Raw genomic sequence first — 16,934 nt, 5'->3', positions numbered from 1 at the left:
GAAGTCATCACTACAGAAGTTTTTGGTCGTTATCATGAACTCGTGGATCGTTATGGTGTATCCATCTGCACCATGAGAACTGATTTATTCAACGGGTCATAGTTTTCCTTTCCTCGTTTGTCTACTCCGGACTTGACTTTTTATGAGCAACTCAGCGGGTGTTTCTAGAAAAGCAGAGGACGCTTACCCTACCGGTGCACCTGGTCCATGCTCCCAGTTTTTAGTAGAGTCCGAGTTGCTCATTTGCTTTTGTTACTTTGTATGTATGATTTTAGTTACTTTGTTGTGTATGTCTGTTTCCCATGTTTGGTCTTTGTCCCTGGATTACATTATTTTGATTACCGCTATAACGTTGGTTCCCTTGATTACTCTCCGTAGTCAAGATCAAGCTTTGTAACCTGTTTGTAATTTTTGACCGAGTATTATTTTGTGATACAATTCGCTATTCCACCATTTTTTTTATTTAGTTCTGACATTTTCCCGAAACTCGATTTTACTTGTTTTCAGTCATATGCATTCTTCGGATTGTTTTCACTTAAATTGTTGTCGTTTTCATCATGCATGCTGGTCCTATTTAAAGTTCTAATTTTATTCTTTGAACTGGACTTTTTTTCATTGCCTTATATGGAGAGATGTTTCCATAAACAAATAGCTTCATTAGTGGACTTTTAGATATAATGAGATGTCGAATTGTCATGTGTTTTTAATAATTATTCCTGCCAATAACCACTTTAGAATTCTGAAATAGGTGAAGTACCAATCATATGATCGGATGTTAAAAAAAAAACAACAATACGGAAGGAAATAATCCTGTGCATACGGCACTCTTTACAGTAATGTTGTGACATCAGCTCTGGAAGTTTAACAATGTTTTTTTGCACACGACACCTAATCTATAAAATCAAAACAAACAAAGTCAAACAATGCTCATATCATGGCTACACACGATAGTTAATAGTCCCTTTTATAATCGGAGGCTCTTACAATCTTTAGAACTATGTTCTTATTCAATATGTACATGTCTGAAGATGTGTTCTCTTTCAATCATATTTAAGGACTTGTTAATATTTTTATCTTCTTCCGTTAATTACTTACTATACATACTTATATTGTTTGTCGTTTTAACACACTTCCCGGTACTTAAAAATAAATATATATATAAATTAAAAAAAAATGTATAGAGTGGTCAGTAGAACAGAAAATTAAATTTTGACAAAAATGGTACATGCGTAGCGCTTTAAACGAAATAAGAAAACTGGCGCAAAAGGATAACTGGTTTAAAAGAGTCTCTTTTTGGCACGAAATGAGATCACCCAACATTTCTGGGTTCTACATCCATGTTTTTGTAATAAGTTTCCCCTACAAAAGAGGCGTTTATACAGCAGCAAAGAATAGCCCTGGAGTTTAGGTGTGCATCATTTGGATATGTCGAAAACCATAACTCAAAATGAGTTGTACATAGCTTAATCAAACTTATGTATTATAAAATATTTTTTTTATATAAATATTTCAACAGGAAATTAGAAGATCTGTATTCAGTATAGTATAGTTTAATAAATCACGTATCATATCTCGCGAGACCTAATATAGTGTACTTCCCTTCCTAAATGTAAGACGGAAATCAATTGTATTTTTGTTTACTTCCACTATACAAAATGTATACAGCCCAACATTTTAAGGAATGGGTTCAAAGAAACATGAAGAGAAACACTAAGTAACACTATGAATCACTTTATAAAAAATATAGTTCAAAATATTAAATGCATTTGTATGAATACTGTTCATAGAAAATCAATGGCCTCAATATTAATATCCATCACACAAATATGTACAGTAATTACACGCTTATTGGCAATCAGTACGCACAAGCATATGTTCATGATGAATTCAATTGTATGAATGACAGAAAATGTCAGATATTTTCCTGTTTCAAACGCCCAAAATCACGGATCATTTCTTTCTCATTGATGTCGTCATAACAATTCTCACTTTTTCTGACATTATTCTTCATCTTCTCCACTTTGGTTGGTATATCCAGCCTAGGAAACGTCGAAAACATTCCACTTCATGCCCTGATTTTACCGATCAACCATTCTCTATTCCTGAAGGCTGCGATACCGAAGGCTATAGTTAATCCAATAGCAGCAATGCATGACATAAATATGATAACGGCAGGGGTGCCTAAAACGAATTTTCAAATACATCAGTTACGACAAACATTTTGTCTTCCCGCTACAAATCGAACAAAGAGAGAAACATTTCTGTTTTGTTTTGTTTTTTTTTTTTTTTTGAATGTCGCAAAATATAATTATATGAAAAGCTACTATTACAAATGCAAGAAAATAAAGAGGTCTGTATAAATGGACCTGGAAAATATGGGAATAATTTGACATTATTTTTTTTTTGTGTGTAAATACAAAAATAATTTAGCTACATGTACTATAACATGTAAGTTCATGTATTTTGCTTTTGTTTTCTTGTAATAGGTGTCTGAGGACTTATTATCTGGCGACACTATGTGCTATTGAGTTATAAACATTTTGCGTACGACTGTGATACACTAGCACTTATTAATCCGTCCTACCTGTAGATCCAAATCCACTTTCCGCTGTTGAAAGAAAGCACAGAGTGTATGTAGTAATGTAGTGAATGCATTCTTTTTGAATTTCCAAGGGAAATGTTATTCTTTTATTTTATTTTATTTTATTTTATTTATTTTTTTTTTTTTTTTGTCTTAAAAGGATCACTAACCTATAAAATGATTTATAACAAAGTTTTTATTTCAGGTGTTCACCAGTAAATGCCAATTTTCTGAATTTGTACGAAAAAGACCGTTGTAGGAAACCAACAGCTGTGCTATTATTGCACATTATACGCCCGTTTTTAAAGACCAATAATTCGGAAATTGAAATTTGTATTCTGAAAAGGGAGACGGGAGGTCCGAAGATAGGAAGAACTTATTGATACAAAATTAATTTACATTTACAATCTACCTGTGTTATTCTTAGGCGTAGAAATGCAACCATCAACAGGATCACATCTACAGAAAAAAATCATAACACATTTGAGGAAGAAACACGTCCGTGATATATGAAAAAATGATAACTCATACGTAAGGGGATCAACGACCATTTAGAGCATTGTATATGGAAATCTGTAAAATGACTAACTACAGTACGTCGATTTTGCATTTTGCATTATTAACACACAACACAATTCTAATAAATTTTGCGTCTTGTACAAGCTTCATATACATTGTATTACAAAAGACCCACATATATAAAAGATGGAAATAGACGAACACAAAGACGAGAAAAAAAAGTGATCTTAGATTTGTAAATACAATCTTAATGAAAAAATATCATTGAAAACAATTTTGCTTTTCGTAAATATATCATGACAACCACATTGCGAAGGCAGCGTAGGACTGGAATAATGATTTAAAATCGTCACAAAATGAACTCTAAGCTATATGTCCATGGGCGGATCAAAACACTTCGAAAAGAAGGTGCGATTCCTTAGAAAAAGGGGATGCTAGGTAATTATTTACCGTTTATTATGCTCCCAGTTTTTAGTGAAGTCCGAGTTGCTCATTTGCTTTTGTTACTTTGTATGTATGATTTTAGTTGCTTTGTGTTCTTTGTTGTGTGTGTTTGTTTTCCATGTCTGGTCTTTGTCCCTGATTACATTCATTCTTTTGATTACCGCTATAACCTTGGTTCCCATGATTACGCTTTTACACATGAAAATGACAAATTTTCCGAAACAGGCAACGGGAGTGTCAACTGATGTCATTGTTTTAGTTTTAGATTTATTTATATAAAGAAAATATATCAGATGTTATAGTTACCGCTGGGTCGGTCCACATTCACATGTTCCTGTACAATCAACTCCATAAGCGCCAGCTGTGCACTTAACACATGCCTTACCTTGTGTTTCACTGAATACAAATCCAGGTTTGAATCCTAAATCATTAAACATATATGTCGAAGTATGAAGTTCAAGATTTAGTGCAGACTTCTAATTTCTCGGTCTCCATACATGTACACTTCTATTATAATGCATCTTTAATGTTCATTCATAATTAACACGTGTTGCAAAACCTCAAAATTCGTATAAGGTCTATAAGTACAAAAGCAATACCAATTTTGAAAGACTATGACACATTCTACCTAAATAAAAAAAAATATGCTAGTGTCCTTGGTGATAGAAGACAAATAGCCTATATCTGTACATTTATCAGTTACAATCACTACACTATTAGTTCCATAACGGAACTAGCAATGAGAACGAGATAAAAAGACCAGACGTGCAGTAAAAGCGCTATAGAAAGACGAAATCATAAATGATTATACTCGGTTACGGACAAAGATGGTGATATCTCGTTTTTGTACTGGAAAGATGTGCCTATCCTTTTTAGTACCAATACAAAAGTAATTTTTTGTCCGAGTGCATTTTCATATTATTTTTAGAGATGCGTACTTTTATCTAAACAAATATATATCCTGGAGGGACCAACAGTCCTGATCTTAAAGCCAAATTTCTGTCTGCATTTTTAGGGCCAAAATCCAATTCTTACAACAAATGTCATTGGTGTATCAGATTTCATCAGTTGAATTAATATTTTAAAGACAAATATTCTTACTTTTATAACAGCACTCACCACAAGTTGAATTTGCTATTTCAATTAGGGGATGACAGCAAAAATAGCCAGTAACAAGTCTATTGTTCATTCTGTAATAAAAAAAAATGAAAACAATTCTACCCATGTCTTCGCAACCTTTATTTTTGTTATAAAGTAATCAAGGAACGATCCACGAGCTTATGAAGACGACCGTAAATTTTCTGTAGTGATTATTCAACCTTGTACCAATATAAACCTGTTTCAAAAGCCTAGTTGTAATAAATCTAGCGCGGTACAAAAAGTCTGCGTAATAACGGCAAGCTCCTATATAACGTATGAAAACTCCGTACGCAGGTGTTGAAGTGATGTTGCAACAGATGAAAAGACAGTTGACAATACGGAATAAAAAATCATCGCTTTTATCGTATAGTTTGATCAATAGTTTTCATTTAAAATCGATCTCTAATTGTTGGTCAAGATATCAGACATCACAGTGTCTGTAATATGCTTTATCTCATGTTCTGTTGGGTAGATGCGCAGTACAAATCCCAGAAACTAGGATTGTTTAACGATAATACGTCATCTATATAGCAGAAACATAGGTCATAGAATCTGGCCAGACAATGTTCCTTTCTTTGAATTATATCAGCTATAAAGTCAGACTCAAATGAGTAAAGGAATAGGTCAGCAAGTATAGGAGCACAATTTGTTTCCTTCGGAATGCCGAACGTTTGTTGAAAAACGCGCCCGCCACACTGGAAAAATATATTGTCGATCAACATAAATTCCAGCATTTAGATAACATCTTCTTCCGTGTATTTGAAAGTAGATTTGAAATAGTATTTTTAAAGAATGGGAAATCTTTAATAAGAAATACATCTGTATATAGGTAAACCGTCATTTTTGGAGTAACAAAGATGTACATTGTTTTTGAGTCGGGATAGAGAATAGAAGTATAAAGAGTTGAAAAAGCATAGGTTTTTTTATGTTTTTGTGTTCTGATAATAATCTTGAAATGAGGATTTCAAGAAGATCTTTCGAATTTTTCACGTGGTACGACCGGTGACCCTCCTTGACAGCTGTGAGCATTAGAGCTAAGAGATTTGAAAGAAAGAGGTTTGGTGGTACATTTGCAGATCCAGCTATTTAGCGTTCTTGTATGGAGTTACGAAATCAAGTACATAGATGGTAGATCACAATCATCGTCTTTGGTAAAGAGACCAAAAGAGGATAGCACATATTTATGGTTTTCTACTATCTCTTCTTTGGAGAATGGTTAAAACACACTTACTTGTTGAAAGTTTTGAAAAATTTTGACACTGATTTGTGTACAGTAGAGTAATCAAGGGAACCTAAGTTATAGTGGCGATCAAGATTGTAATCCAGTTACAAAGACCAGACATTGAAAACAGACATACACAACAAAGAACATTAAGTGACTACAATCATACATACAAAGTAACAAAAGCAAATAATAGAATAACATGCATGAATTCTATACGATAACGACAGCATACTACCTTGTGAAATAATTCCTTAATACTTCATTATAATTTTAATCATTACACAATTACAGTTGTTAATGTTCTGAGTATATTTTTTTATTTATTATTATTGTAGGCTTTACCTTTTATAAATGGAACACTTTTTCATTCCTTAAATCACCGTACTATAAACAATTAAGTATACACAGTTGTTGATAATATAGAGACTGGCCATTTTAATTCTATTTGAGGAAACATTTTAATTATATTACCATTTTATACTGTATAACTCAGGAAATCGGTTAGGAAATAGAGTTGAAATTATTTCCGTTTTTCCGTATTGAGATACGAGAAGAGCAGCAGATTCGTTATAATAATGCAACATGTATAAAAATGAAAAAAAAATAAATAAAGTAATAGAAACAAACGAAATAAAGTTATCTAGAAAAAGAAAATATATTAAATATAATCACAGAATTAACATTAAAAAAAACACAGAGAGCAAATGAGAAGTTTCAATGATGTAAAAACGGCGTTGAGAATCTTTTGGAAAGGTTTGCTAGATATGTCATATTACATGTAATATTATTTGACCTTCGAACGAAAGACAACATTTATTTGATTTTGATGATATGAAGTTAGAAATTCAGATCACGATACAATTAGCATTACACTGATATCCGATGAAAGGGAAATTAAGGGAACCATGATTAGAACGGTTATAAAAAAATGATCCAAAGATAACGACTTGCAATAAAAAAAAAGACACTATCAACTAAGTTTAAGAAAACCCAAACCAAACGTAAATTATCAATCGTGACTCCACTAAAAATGTAACATTAAACGGATGAATGCTAGCGTAAGCATTCCATGTTTTTCTAAAATCATGTAAAGATGCGTGCTCGTAAGATAGAAAATGTAAAATAATTTTTGGCCAGTGAGTTGAATGAATGTTCCTAACAGTTTACCTGAGAAGATGTTACCGATAATTTACATTCACCTTAGATATAGCAGATTCACAAAATGATTTATACACAATACGATATACCTGAATAAAAGGGAAAACAAAATTTGATACTTATAGCAATCCTTTCAGTAGTGAGCGTCTTAGTTGTACCATTATACCCAAGGAAAATTCTTATGGAATACCTAGACTCACATTGGTAAAAAAAGGGCAAATACATATGAACCTTTGTAAAGGCCCGAGGCCTAAATGTCCATTTTTATTTGATAATTCATTGAGAGGTTTGGATATCAAAATATATATCAGTAAGCAGCGTCAGCGAAAGACCTATAGACCAACTGATAATTTGTGCACAAGATGACAGAATTGAAAAAAAGTATTTAAACTGCAACCTCTCTTCTTGAACAGCCAAAATGTATTGACCATATATTTTCTAGTGATTTATGGGTCACTGACTGAATATAACTTTTGCGACATCACAAACGTTAAATTGTTTTGAAGTTGCCAGGATGTCTAACGCTTCGAATAAAAACGTTGTTTTCCTTCGTTAAAGAACGTCATTTTTCGTTTGAACATTTTGGTGCTGATATCAACTATGATAATGCACGGACTTGACAGTCATTCGTCTCGAAACAGTGAAAGTAATCTACACAGCCTTACAATACCCGCGGTTCTAATCCTCAGCCGTATACTAGTTTTATGTCAATTCAATGCACTGTTTTTGTTTTTGTAAATATTCACTTCAAAGAAGATATACTGACTGATTGCAATAATTAATACGATTAAATGACTAAATATTTGGGTGATATTTCATGATAAGATCTACATATGATGCAAGCTTTTCAGTATTGAGAATTCTATACACTCCAATGACTCCTGTGTTCGTTGGTTGCAATCGGTAAAACCATTAACGTGCACAAAATGTAAATGAATAGAGACGTATGGTAAAACAATCTCGTTGATATGCCTTGACATGAACATTTAAATAATTGGTTGTGTTGTTGAAAAAATACATCTTAACTGTACACGCTGAAGTCTTATTGATACTGGTTTTGGTCACACAAACAAATTTTACCGATAAACTGACTGTGCAATATCCCGCATTTTAAATCAGACTATACTAAGATACCTAGACAAATAATTCCAAATTGAAAGATTTGTTGAATGTAAACTTTCGAAATGTTTCTATAATCAACCAATTTACAGGAACTTCTCTGTGACTCGTGTCGAAGAGCTGCATTATTGTTGCTAGACTATTACTGGATTATTCTCCTTTGCAATATGACAAGTACTGCTAGTGGAACAGGACATGCTTACCTCTTCGGAGCACCTAATACCACTCCTGTTCTTTTTATTGAGTTTATTTTGCTAGTGCTTTGATTTTTTTGTTATTGTCTTGTTTTTTTCTGTTCTTGAGTCTGTATATGTTTTCTGTTATTATAAGTTTGCAGCATTGTTTATGTGGATCGTCATAAACTACTGTTTTTACCCCAGTCAATGATTTGAATTTTGACATTATTCAAACGCCGGCGCTTTGGCATTACAATGTATTTTTTGCCGATATTTAGTGTTAAAATTAACAAAAATCATTTTAAATTTAACTTTGAAAAAAAAAATAATGTCAGACTTTGATATCAGTGAAACCTGTCTAAACCGAACCCTGAATAATTCGAAAACCTGCCTTAACCAGATACTTCTTGACGTCCTCTTGTATCAATTTTAATATAATTTAATCTGGGTAAACCGAACACCTTTCGAAACCGAATAAATGTTAAGTCTGAAAGGGATTCGATTTAGACAGTTTTCACTGTACTTGTCAGTAATAAATACCATAACGGAAATATTTTAACATGACATCCGTTTACATAAAATTAGTTTTGCCCCATAAAGATATGTCAATGTCTAAGTGGCGTAAGCGTTACCATGAATTGCACACCTTCTGCATACCTACTGAAAAAAGAATGAGTAAGGCACCACCTACTACCAACCAAGCATCGGACTTCTACATTTTTGTTACGTTTATTAAGTAATTGAAAAAAGGGACGATAACTGAAACAGGCGAGATAGGTTTGGTACATTTTTTTGTAAAACGGTTGTCCATTAAAACATTGAATACCTAAGCTTACTGATAATGTAAATATAACTTTCTTTAGTTATTAACTGCATATCTTAATTAAATGCCATTTTGACTTTGCATTTACTTTCCTGACGCATTTCTGTGCTCCTGTCTGGATGAACATAGTAGTATATCGTTAGTCTGGCATGCGACGCTGGTAATACGAATACTCAATATTTCAGATAATAAAGAAACACTTTAGTCAAATGCACCAACTCACTGTAGTAAGTATAGTACAGTATTTGTTTGGCTTTTGTATACGATTTAAGAAATAAATTCTTTCCTTAAACACGATAAAAGCACCTTCATTAACTGAGCTGACATGATTACATAACTTAGATTATTTTTCGTAATCTAGTATTTGAATACAAAGCTGCGCACAGGAAGTTCATTTTTGTCCAATATATATATATCAATCATTTGAATTTAATATATACATGATTAACTAATCTACATAATCATTATATGCATTATTGTGCATAGTGGCTAGTGACAAAGTGAATTTGATTTGGTAAGGGTAACTTCCGCCGATTCTCTGTCACTTGCGAGATGACATATGCGATAGAAAAATTCTGTGGAACTACTACAACTCTTTTTGTTTTGTTTTGTTTTTATTTTATTTTATATAAACAAAATGTATTTACACTGTTACGATATCTGGACGGAAAAGTTAAAATAAAAAAGAGAGATAAAAATACAATACTATTTTTATTTTTGTGACCAAAAAATGCAAATACTGCGATAAATGTTGGAAAGAAATGAACGATAAAAAGGGCCCTCCGACACCACCTGTCTCAAGAACAGGTCATATACAATAACTCCTTACTCACTGAGATATGACTCTGTATATTCATGAGATTCAGCTGAACCCTTTAGAATAGGCATATATGGATAAAGATAGTCAGAGGTTATATTAGCGACTGATCCGGAGTTGCTGTTCTCAGAAGTCTGAGAAAAGAGTTTTGGTGTCATGTAATGAACAACTGGGTCAAGATATCCATCATCTTTATTATCTATTGCGTCAGTGTTGTTAATTTCTAAATTATCGGCCTGTGCTGGTATTTCTTGTTGAAGATTTCTTTCTAGTACATTTTCTTCAATTTCCTCATACTGGTTTTCATACTCCAAATCATTGCTGTTTGTTTGTTGGACGCTTGTCTGTTGTTTTCTACCTCGATGTAATATTATATGTATGGCAATATGTATCATGATGGAAATAACGATGACAATTACTAAAATACCACTTATATAAATATACGATGAGTGTGTGGTCCAAAAGGATTCTATAATGAAATCATTCATATCAATAAACATACATGGATAATATTCTAAATGTACTTAAAGTAATGTTGTGTTATATCTCTGTAAATTTTATCCCACTGAAATGTTTTTTTCCAATGTAGTGTTTTTATCAAATGTGGGTCGAATAATAAGATTTTTTTATATTGAAATTGGAAGTTTCAGAAAATAATTATAAGTTCCATAAGAAAGCAACCACATTTTGCACAAAATAAAAGAGTTGTGTCTTTTCATTGAATTTTAGTGCTTTCTTTATAATTTTTTTTCTTTAACCGTTGCAGTTATTCAAAAACCAACATTCATTTGTGAGGAAGGATGCATTTGTGGTATGGAATCGATGAAACAAAATTTTACTGCATAGGTTCTGCATGGACGCCCTCTTAAAATTTGTGTAATGGTGTTTAAGTGAAGTGCGGGCAATATTCATTTCCTAAAACACTTGAGTTGAATAGGTTGAAAGAATAATTTACTTTTGTTACTTTGTATGTATGATTTTAGTTACTTTATGTTCTTTTTTGTGTATGTCTGTTTTCCATGTCTGGTTTTGTCCCTGGATTACATTCTTTTGATTACGGTTATAACCTTGGTTCCCTTGATTACTCTTTTAAATCAAACAATTTAAAATTATCATGTTTATTATAACATCTTCCTAGAATATGATAAGATCATATGTTCTTGATCTTGTTAAACATAAAGGTTGCACCTGAAGGATAAAACACATACTTAGAAGACATAGGACTTATGGCGATGAAGCTTAGTGTCAAATATGACACCACCCCCTACAAATTAGAAGCTAAGAAAATGTTACCACAACTGTTCGAACGTACAGACGGATCTATTGATGATATAATAGTTGTTGATAAACTGGTCAATATCGTGATATTTAGACTGACTGTCCTACGGGCATTCTTAATATCACGATATTGACCAGTCTGTCAACAACTATTATGTTTATTTCATTGAGGAACCATTTCCTTGACTCTTTTTTCAAATAATTCTTGTGAAATAAATCTCATATTTATCTTATTCTGTTAAGCACTAATGTTATACAACTGGACCATATCTCTTCCATTCTAAAATACAGTGTTGAAACCAAAACAAACTTCTCACAATAGTACTAGCGTCTTCGTCAATTCCTTGCTGTTGACAAAATGATCTAGATAGTATGTGCTTCCGATTATCTGCTGTGTATTGCTTGTCGGGCTGAACAACCCAGTTGCATAATTTACTGGGTTTAAATATCCTGTCGTGCCCAAATTTTAATTTGGGATAATTTTACAGCATTTCGTCCAACAGAATAGATAACCAGTCCAAAACGTAGCCCCGATTAACACTTGGTTTTCTCTGTGAACCATTCGCAGTAAGCATAAACCTCAAAGGAGTCTCTCATTGATTGAAATTGTTTTTAAAGGTAAGCTTATTCTTCGGACACCCCAGTTTACTCTGCCTTGTGGTCGGCTCAGACTGCTTTCTTTGTACATCACAAGGCGTTTCATGCTTTCCGACATAGGTTTTTGTTACTATAGTATTTTTGTCCTTTGCCTACAAGGGGATGTATATCTCTTGCTTATTCGCCTTCAATGCATTCAATTTCAACTTTATTTGTTGGACTCCATATACATTATTAATCAGACTTGGATCGAACTTGGCGATGTTTTTGCTTATTTGGCATTCTAAAAGGTTAGGGATTCTTTTGACTTGGTAGTATTTGGTTACTCTTATGCACGTTTTCGGTCTACTTCTTCATGGATCGGTGCAAAATGTATGGTCCGGTGCAAATACCCCCGCATGTGATTTTCTTGCTGACAGGTTCATATAGTGATACATATATACTGGACCCAACTCAGTAGCCAGTGTTTGTCTATGTCGATTTCGAGTTGAAATTACATGTAATAATTAAAAACAAGCCACTATTCCTCTCTGTTATCTTTAACTAAAATCGTATCTAAGACCCTTTGACTTATATCAACCACAGTCGTAACACACTATGGAAAGTCTGTTTGTCCAAACGTGTATCACTTATTGACGTTAATTTCTAAGAAGTTATTGTCTCCTCTTTTAAGGCTTTTTATGGTAATTCTTCTCACACATTCCACTTACTGTCTCTCTACTATTGTACTTTTTCCTGCACTGTTTCCAGCGTTTCATCTTCAGGGAGCCTGCTGATACCGTTTTTTTTTAATTTTGCTTTATTTGTATGAACTACAGTCTTAAGTAAAGAGAGAATTCTCCAACACCAGTTCTTAAGAATGGATTTTAATTTGCCGTGAACAGTACAATCACATGGTTAAAGTCGTTATGTTGTACTTGCCGGCACACAGAAATATTTCTACCCGGTCCAATCTTGTGTAGGAGTTTTAGATTTTATACATCGCATCGCATCCACCCCAAAGAATTTCAGAAAAAGGATACTTCAGAAACAGTGAAGTCAGCCTAATATCTTAACCTACACACAGAGATTGATGGTAAAGAAAAATTATTGACCGAAATATACGACAAAAGCAGACTTTTCCTTTCCTTTTATTTCTGGCAACATCCCTTCAGCACCTGTGTGTGGAATTTTATATTACATATACTCATACGTTATACCGTAAATACGCAGATGTTTTGTACCGCACTAGACTTCTTAAAAGTGAGCTTCTGAAACAAGGTTATGTTGCTACAAGATTGAAGTCATCACTACAGAAGAGCTATGGTCGTCATCATGAACTCGCAATCGTGAATTGCTACGGTGTATCTATCTACACCTTGATAACAGATTTGTTCAACTTTTCATAGTTTCCCTTTCCACTTTAGTCTTAACCAGATTTGATATGTTTTGAGGAACTCTTTAGGAAAACAGAGAACGCTTAACCTTCCGGTGTTCGTACATGGCCTCATTTACTTTTGTTATTTTGTATGTATTATTTTTGGTTATTTTATGTTCTTTGTCATAGATGTCTGTTTTCCGTGTCATGTCTTTGTCCCTGGATTACATTCTTTAGATTTCTGCAAGATTCTTGATTATTCTGTTTCTATATATGAGATTTCGTTTTGAAATCCACTTCCTGAGGTCAGTTTTCAGGGGACATTCCAGATTGACTTCCTCAGTTGTAAAATGACTTCATAATTTTACCCTTAGCTACCAGAGGCTTAATTCATATCCACTCTGTCACAGAATCGTGAGAGTCTGTTTACGGATTTTATTACCACTTTACCATAGATAAAAGGAGTACAGTAAAATCTGGAATTGCTTGAATATTCATCTTACCTTCCGTGTTTTTTCTTTGTTCTTCGTTTTGTAAGCCTGTCACTTCATCACGTACGACTAAAGTAAGTGATAGCACTGGTCAGATGTAGATTAGCTAAAACCCTTGTTTTAAACATATTTATTGTACACGTATTTTTTGTACAATGTTATCAATTCCACTTTGATACAAATTTTAATGCAATTTTATGTGTTTATACTTTGACAGCTACTGATTTAGGCTTTAATGTTGATTTTATTTGTCCAAAAACTTCTCTCAATGGAACGATCACAATACGACCAGTTTAATTAGACACATATTTTGTGAATCATACAGGGGCATGATAGTTTATAATACACCGAATGTAAAGATATTTTTATAACGAGTAACAATTCGTTGAAACCAAAAAAATGTTTCACCCTTGTCTTTAGAGTCTACATTTTTGGAGCCGTAATATTTAAACTCATATGTAAAATGAAAAATGTCGCAAAAGAAATTAAGTTTAATTGTAAGTAGAAGAATCGGTAACTGAAAAAAATACAATAAATCACGTAAGTATCAAAAATTATACACTTATTAAAGTTACAGTGACTTAAGCTAAATTGTAAGTAAAATTTTATCTTTTCTAGGAAACAAAAGAAATACACATTAAAAGTAACAGTACCTGGACCCCTTGTGGTTGTACTTATGTCCACGCAGCCATCCTTAAAATCACACCTGAAAAAAAAAACTTAAAACATATAAATAAGCTACTTCAAAAAACCTTACGGATTTTCTGAAAGAGAAGATAACATTATACTCGGCGTCACATAAATAAGATACTGTTAAAATTTGAATAAAAATATTGTCTACGACTTTATTGACACTTACCGTCGTTTAAATTGTCTTAAATGACTTGCTCATTCGTTTTGCCAAACGGCTTCTCCCTAAACATTGAATCATTTAATTCCGGTGAGATTTTAATTCTCGGTCCCAATATTTACATTATCAAAAGTCGGCCATGTTTACAGTGATCGGGTTGCTAGGAGATGTTGTTTACGTTTAAATGGTTTGTCCAAAAACCGAAGAACCCAGAATGCATTTCGGCGCTAATTCGGATATCTCGGATTTATTCTACGCAAACATCGTACAACATCGAGAAGTTGATCAAGCAGACGATTGTCACCGGAGTTCGACGGGAACTTACGAACTTCGTTTGTAAACAAATCATCCCGTAGAAACCAACATGGTGGATATTAGTATAGGATTTTCCAGTGAGGATTTGTTACGCACGATTTCAGCCAATGAACGACTCGTTGGAACTATCACGTCATGCATACATGCGAACTATCTTCAGATTAAATAAAAGAGAGACAACTGTAGCCGTAAGTCCCGACAGTTTAAAAAATAGAGCTTCAAATCGAAAATGTGGTGTATGTGACTTCGAGTACAGATAAAATTGACTTGGAATATCTGTGGCCTGTGGCTTACACTTTGTTGTGTTCATTCTTATTGTAAATTGATTTAGATTGAACAATTTTTTGAATTAATCAGTAGTTAAAGAAGAATGGTATAGCAGATATCAAAGGTTTGAAAAAGAATTTGATAAATGAAATTCAAATGTTTTGCTCAGTAATTTGTCTAACCTTTTTGCAGAATGATTTGTTATTTTACTACTGCACTCCTGACATTACTGTCATATTGTTTTTATGTATACAAGCGTCTCAGAATGTGATGACTCTATTCACTACAATGCTCAGTTGGATCAAATTGATTCAGGGAAGATAATGTAAACTTATGATAGGGTCTGAAAAATTCCCAACGATGTAATAATTTTTTGGTCGTAGCTTGCCGAGTGGTCTAGGGCGCTGGACTTTGTGCAGGCAGTGTCCCGCAAAGGGAACGACCAACAATTTGAATCGCAAATTTGACAGTTCTAAAACCGTTGGGAATTTTTCAGACCCTTCTTTAAGTTTACGTTAACTGTAGTAATTTGATCTAATGGAGCAGTGTAGCGAATAGAGTCGTCACATTCAAAGACGTCTATATATATATATATATATATATATATGTGTGTGTGTGTGTGTGTGTGTGTAAAGCAGTGCTACATTCCCTTGATAACTCCAGGGTTTTTAAGTTAATTTCTGTGTTTAAAGTCTATCTGTTATAATGATAGCATTTTTGTAATATATTGGAAATAAATATCAAAATGAATTATACAGCACCTGGTATCGAACAAAAAAGTTAGTTGTCTTTAATTGTATCTGTCAGTCAGTTATTTGATGAATAGACTATACCCTGAATAAGTTAGAGTTACCTCTTTTGGTCAGTTTTAAATAGGTAATTTTATAAAAAAAACTCTTTCTGTTACAATAGCGAGAATTGAACTTTCTTTGTATTGTATGCATTTTATTCACACATCAATTTTTGCCAAATAATGTCATTGTAATCTGCCTAAGAATAAGATTTTTATTACCATTTTCTTATTTTTAACCAAATTTTAAATGCTATTTTATCTTTGTCTGAGTGAAAATAAGTTTGTAACTTTAATGAAAAAAATAATTGAAGTTTGCAATTTAAAATATTTGTCCATCTTATTTTCAGTGTAAATGTGTTGTACAAGTAGCATTGCCTTACTAAGTCATAAGCTGTTATGGAGTCCTCTGTGTTTTCCTTCTTTTTTGGAGGGTGGGGGGTGGGGTGATGAAGTTATGGCATTCATTTTATGTGTTAGTATGGTTGCAAAAATACTAGTGAAACAAAATAGTAATGGCAAGAGAAAAGAGTATATAAAGGTATTTTTAGAAGAAAAAAAAATAAAAAATGATTTTTTTTTTTGCAGATCGAAACGTACTTTAAATTGAAAGAATTTAAGATCATATAAAACAAGTATATATTTACCTTTCATTACGCTGACAGTTACAGGATGACTTACAGTCTTTACCATAGTGTCCATAAGAGCAATTTTGGCAGGAACTTATTTCTGGTTTATATGTTTGGCCATACGGACACCCTTAAAGAAATAGGCATATACTAACTAATTTAGTTGTGTGAACGAATTCATGAATTAAAACAAAAACATATTACGACAAAGACAACCCTTACCAAACAGAAAACAAAACTAATACAATTAAAGGAACCAATGTACAACTAGGTTACAAAACACTAACTTACCACAAACTCCCTGTGTCTCTACGAGAGGACGACAACAGTAGTAGGTCGTTATTTCGTTTTCACCATT

The 16,934-nt window shown here is 33.0% G+C and overlaps 2 protein-coding genes across 4 annotated transcripts; both read right to left on the bottom strand.

Moving 5' to 3' along the window:
• Positions 1 to 1,534: 1,534 nt before the first annotated feature.
• Positions 1,535 to 6,503, bottom strand: LOC148604508 (uncharacterized). 3 transcript variants are annotated; one of them, XM_088551000.1, is made up of 6 exons: positions 6,252 to 6,493; positions 4,646 to 4,734; positions 3,851 to 3,965; positions 2,994 to 3,040; positions 2,585 to 2,608; positions 1,535 to 2,181 (listed from the first exon to the last, which is right to left on the bottom strand). In XM_088551000.1, exons 1-6 carry the CDS (start codon positions 6,275 to 6,277, stop codon positions 2,066 to 2,068), a joined length of 417 nt encoding a protein of 138 aa, XP_088407126.1. In that variant the 5' UTR covers positions 6,278 to 6,493; the 3' UTR covers positions 1,535 to 2,065. The 3 variants fall into 3 exon arrangements, with proteins under 3 accessions (XP_088407126.1, XP_088407127.1, XP_088407128.1); XM_088551001.1 differs by having other exon boundaries at positions 4,664 to 4,734; positions 6,252 to 6,484; XM_088551002.1 differs by lacking the exon at positions 2,585 to 2,608 and having other exon boundaries at positions 6,252 to 6,503.
• A 3,304-nt stretch (positions 6,504 to 9,807) lies between these two features.
• Positions 9,808 to 16,934, bottom strand: LOC148604507 (uncharacterized). The gene is made up of 5 exons (XM_088551011.1): positions 16,868 to 16,934; positions 16,595 to 16,706; positions 14,379 to 14,431; positions 13,738 to 13,794; positions 9,808 to 10,471 (listed from the first exon to the last, which is right to left on the bottom strand). Exon 5 carries the CDS (start codon positions 10,395 to 10,397, stop codon positions 10,011 to 10,013), a length of 387 nt encoding a protein of 128 aa, XP_088407137.1. The 5' UTR covers positions 10,398 to 10,471; positions 13,738 to 13,794; positions 14,379 to 14,431; positions 16,595 to 16,706; positions 16,868 to 16,934; the 3' UTR covers positions 9,808 to 10,010.

Source organism: Perna viridis, chromosome 10, assembly GCF_037379345.1.
Source record: "Perna viridis isolate PV_CMFRI_1.1 ecotype Kerala chromosome 10, ASM3737934v1, whole genome shotgun sequence".
NCBI lineage: Eukaryota > Metazoa > Mollusca > Bivalvia > Mytilida > Mytilidae > Perna > Perna viridis.
Note: the sequence above shows the minus strand (reverse complement) of the source record. Positions and strands in the feature narration are given on the sequence as shown.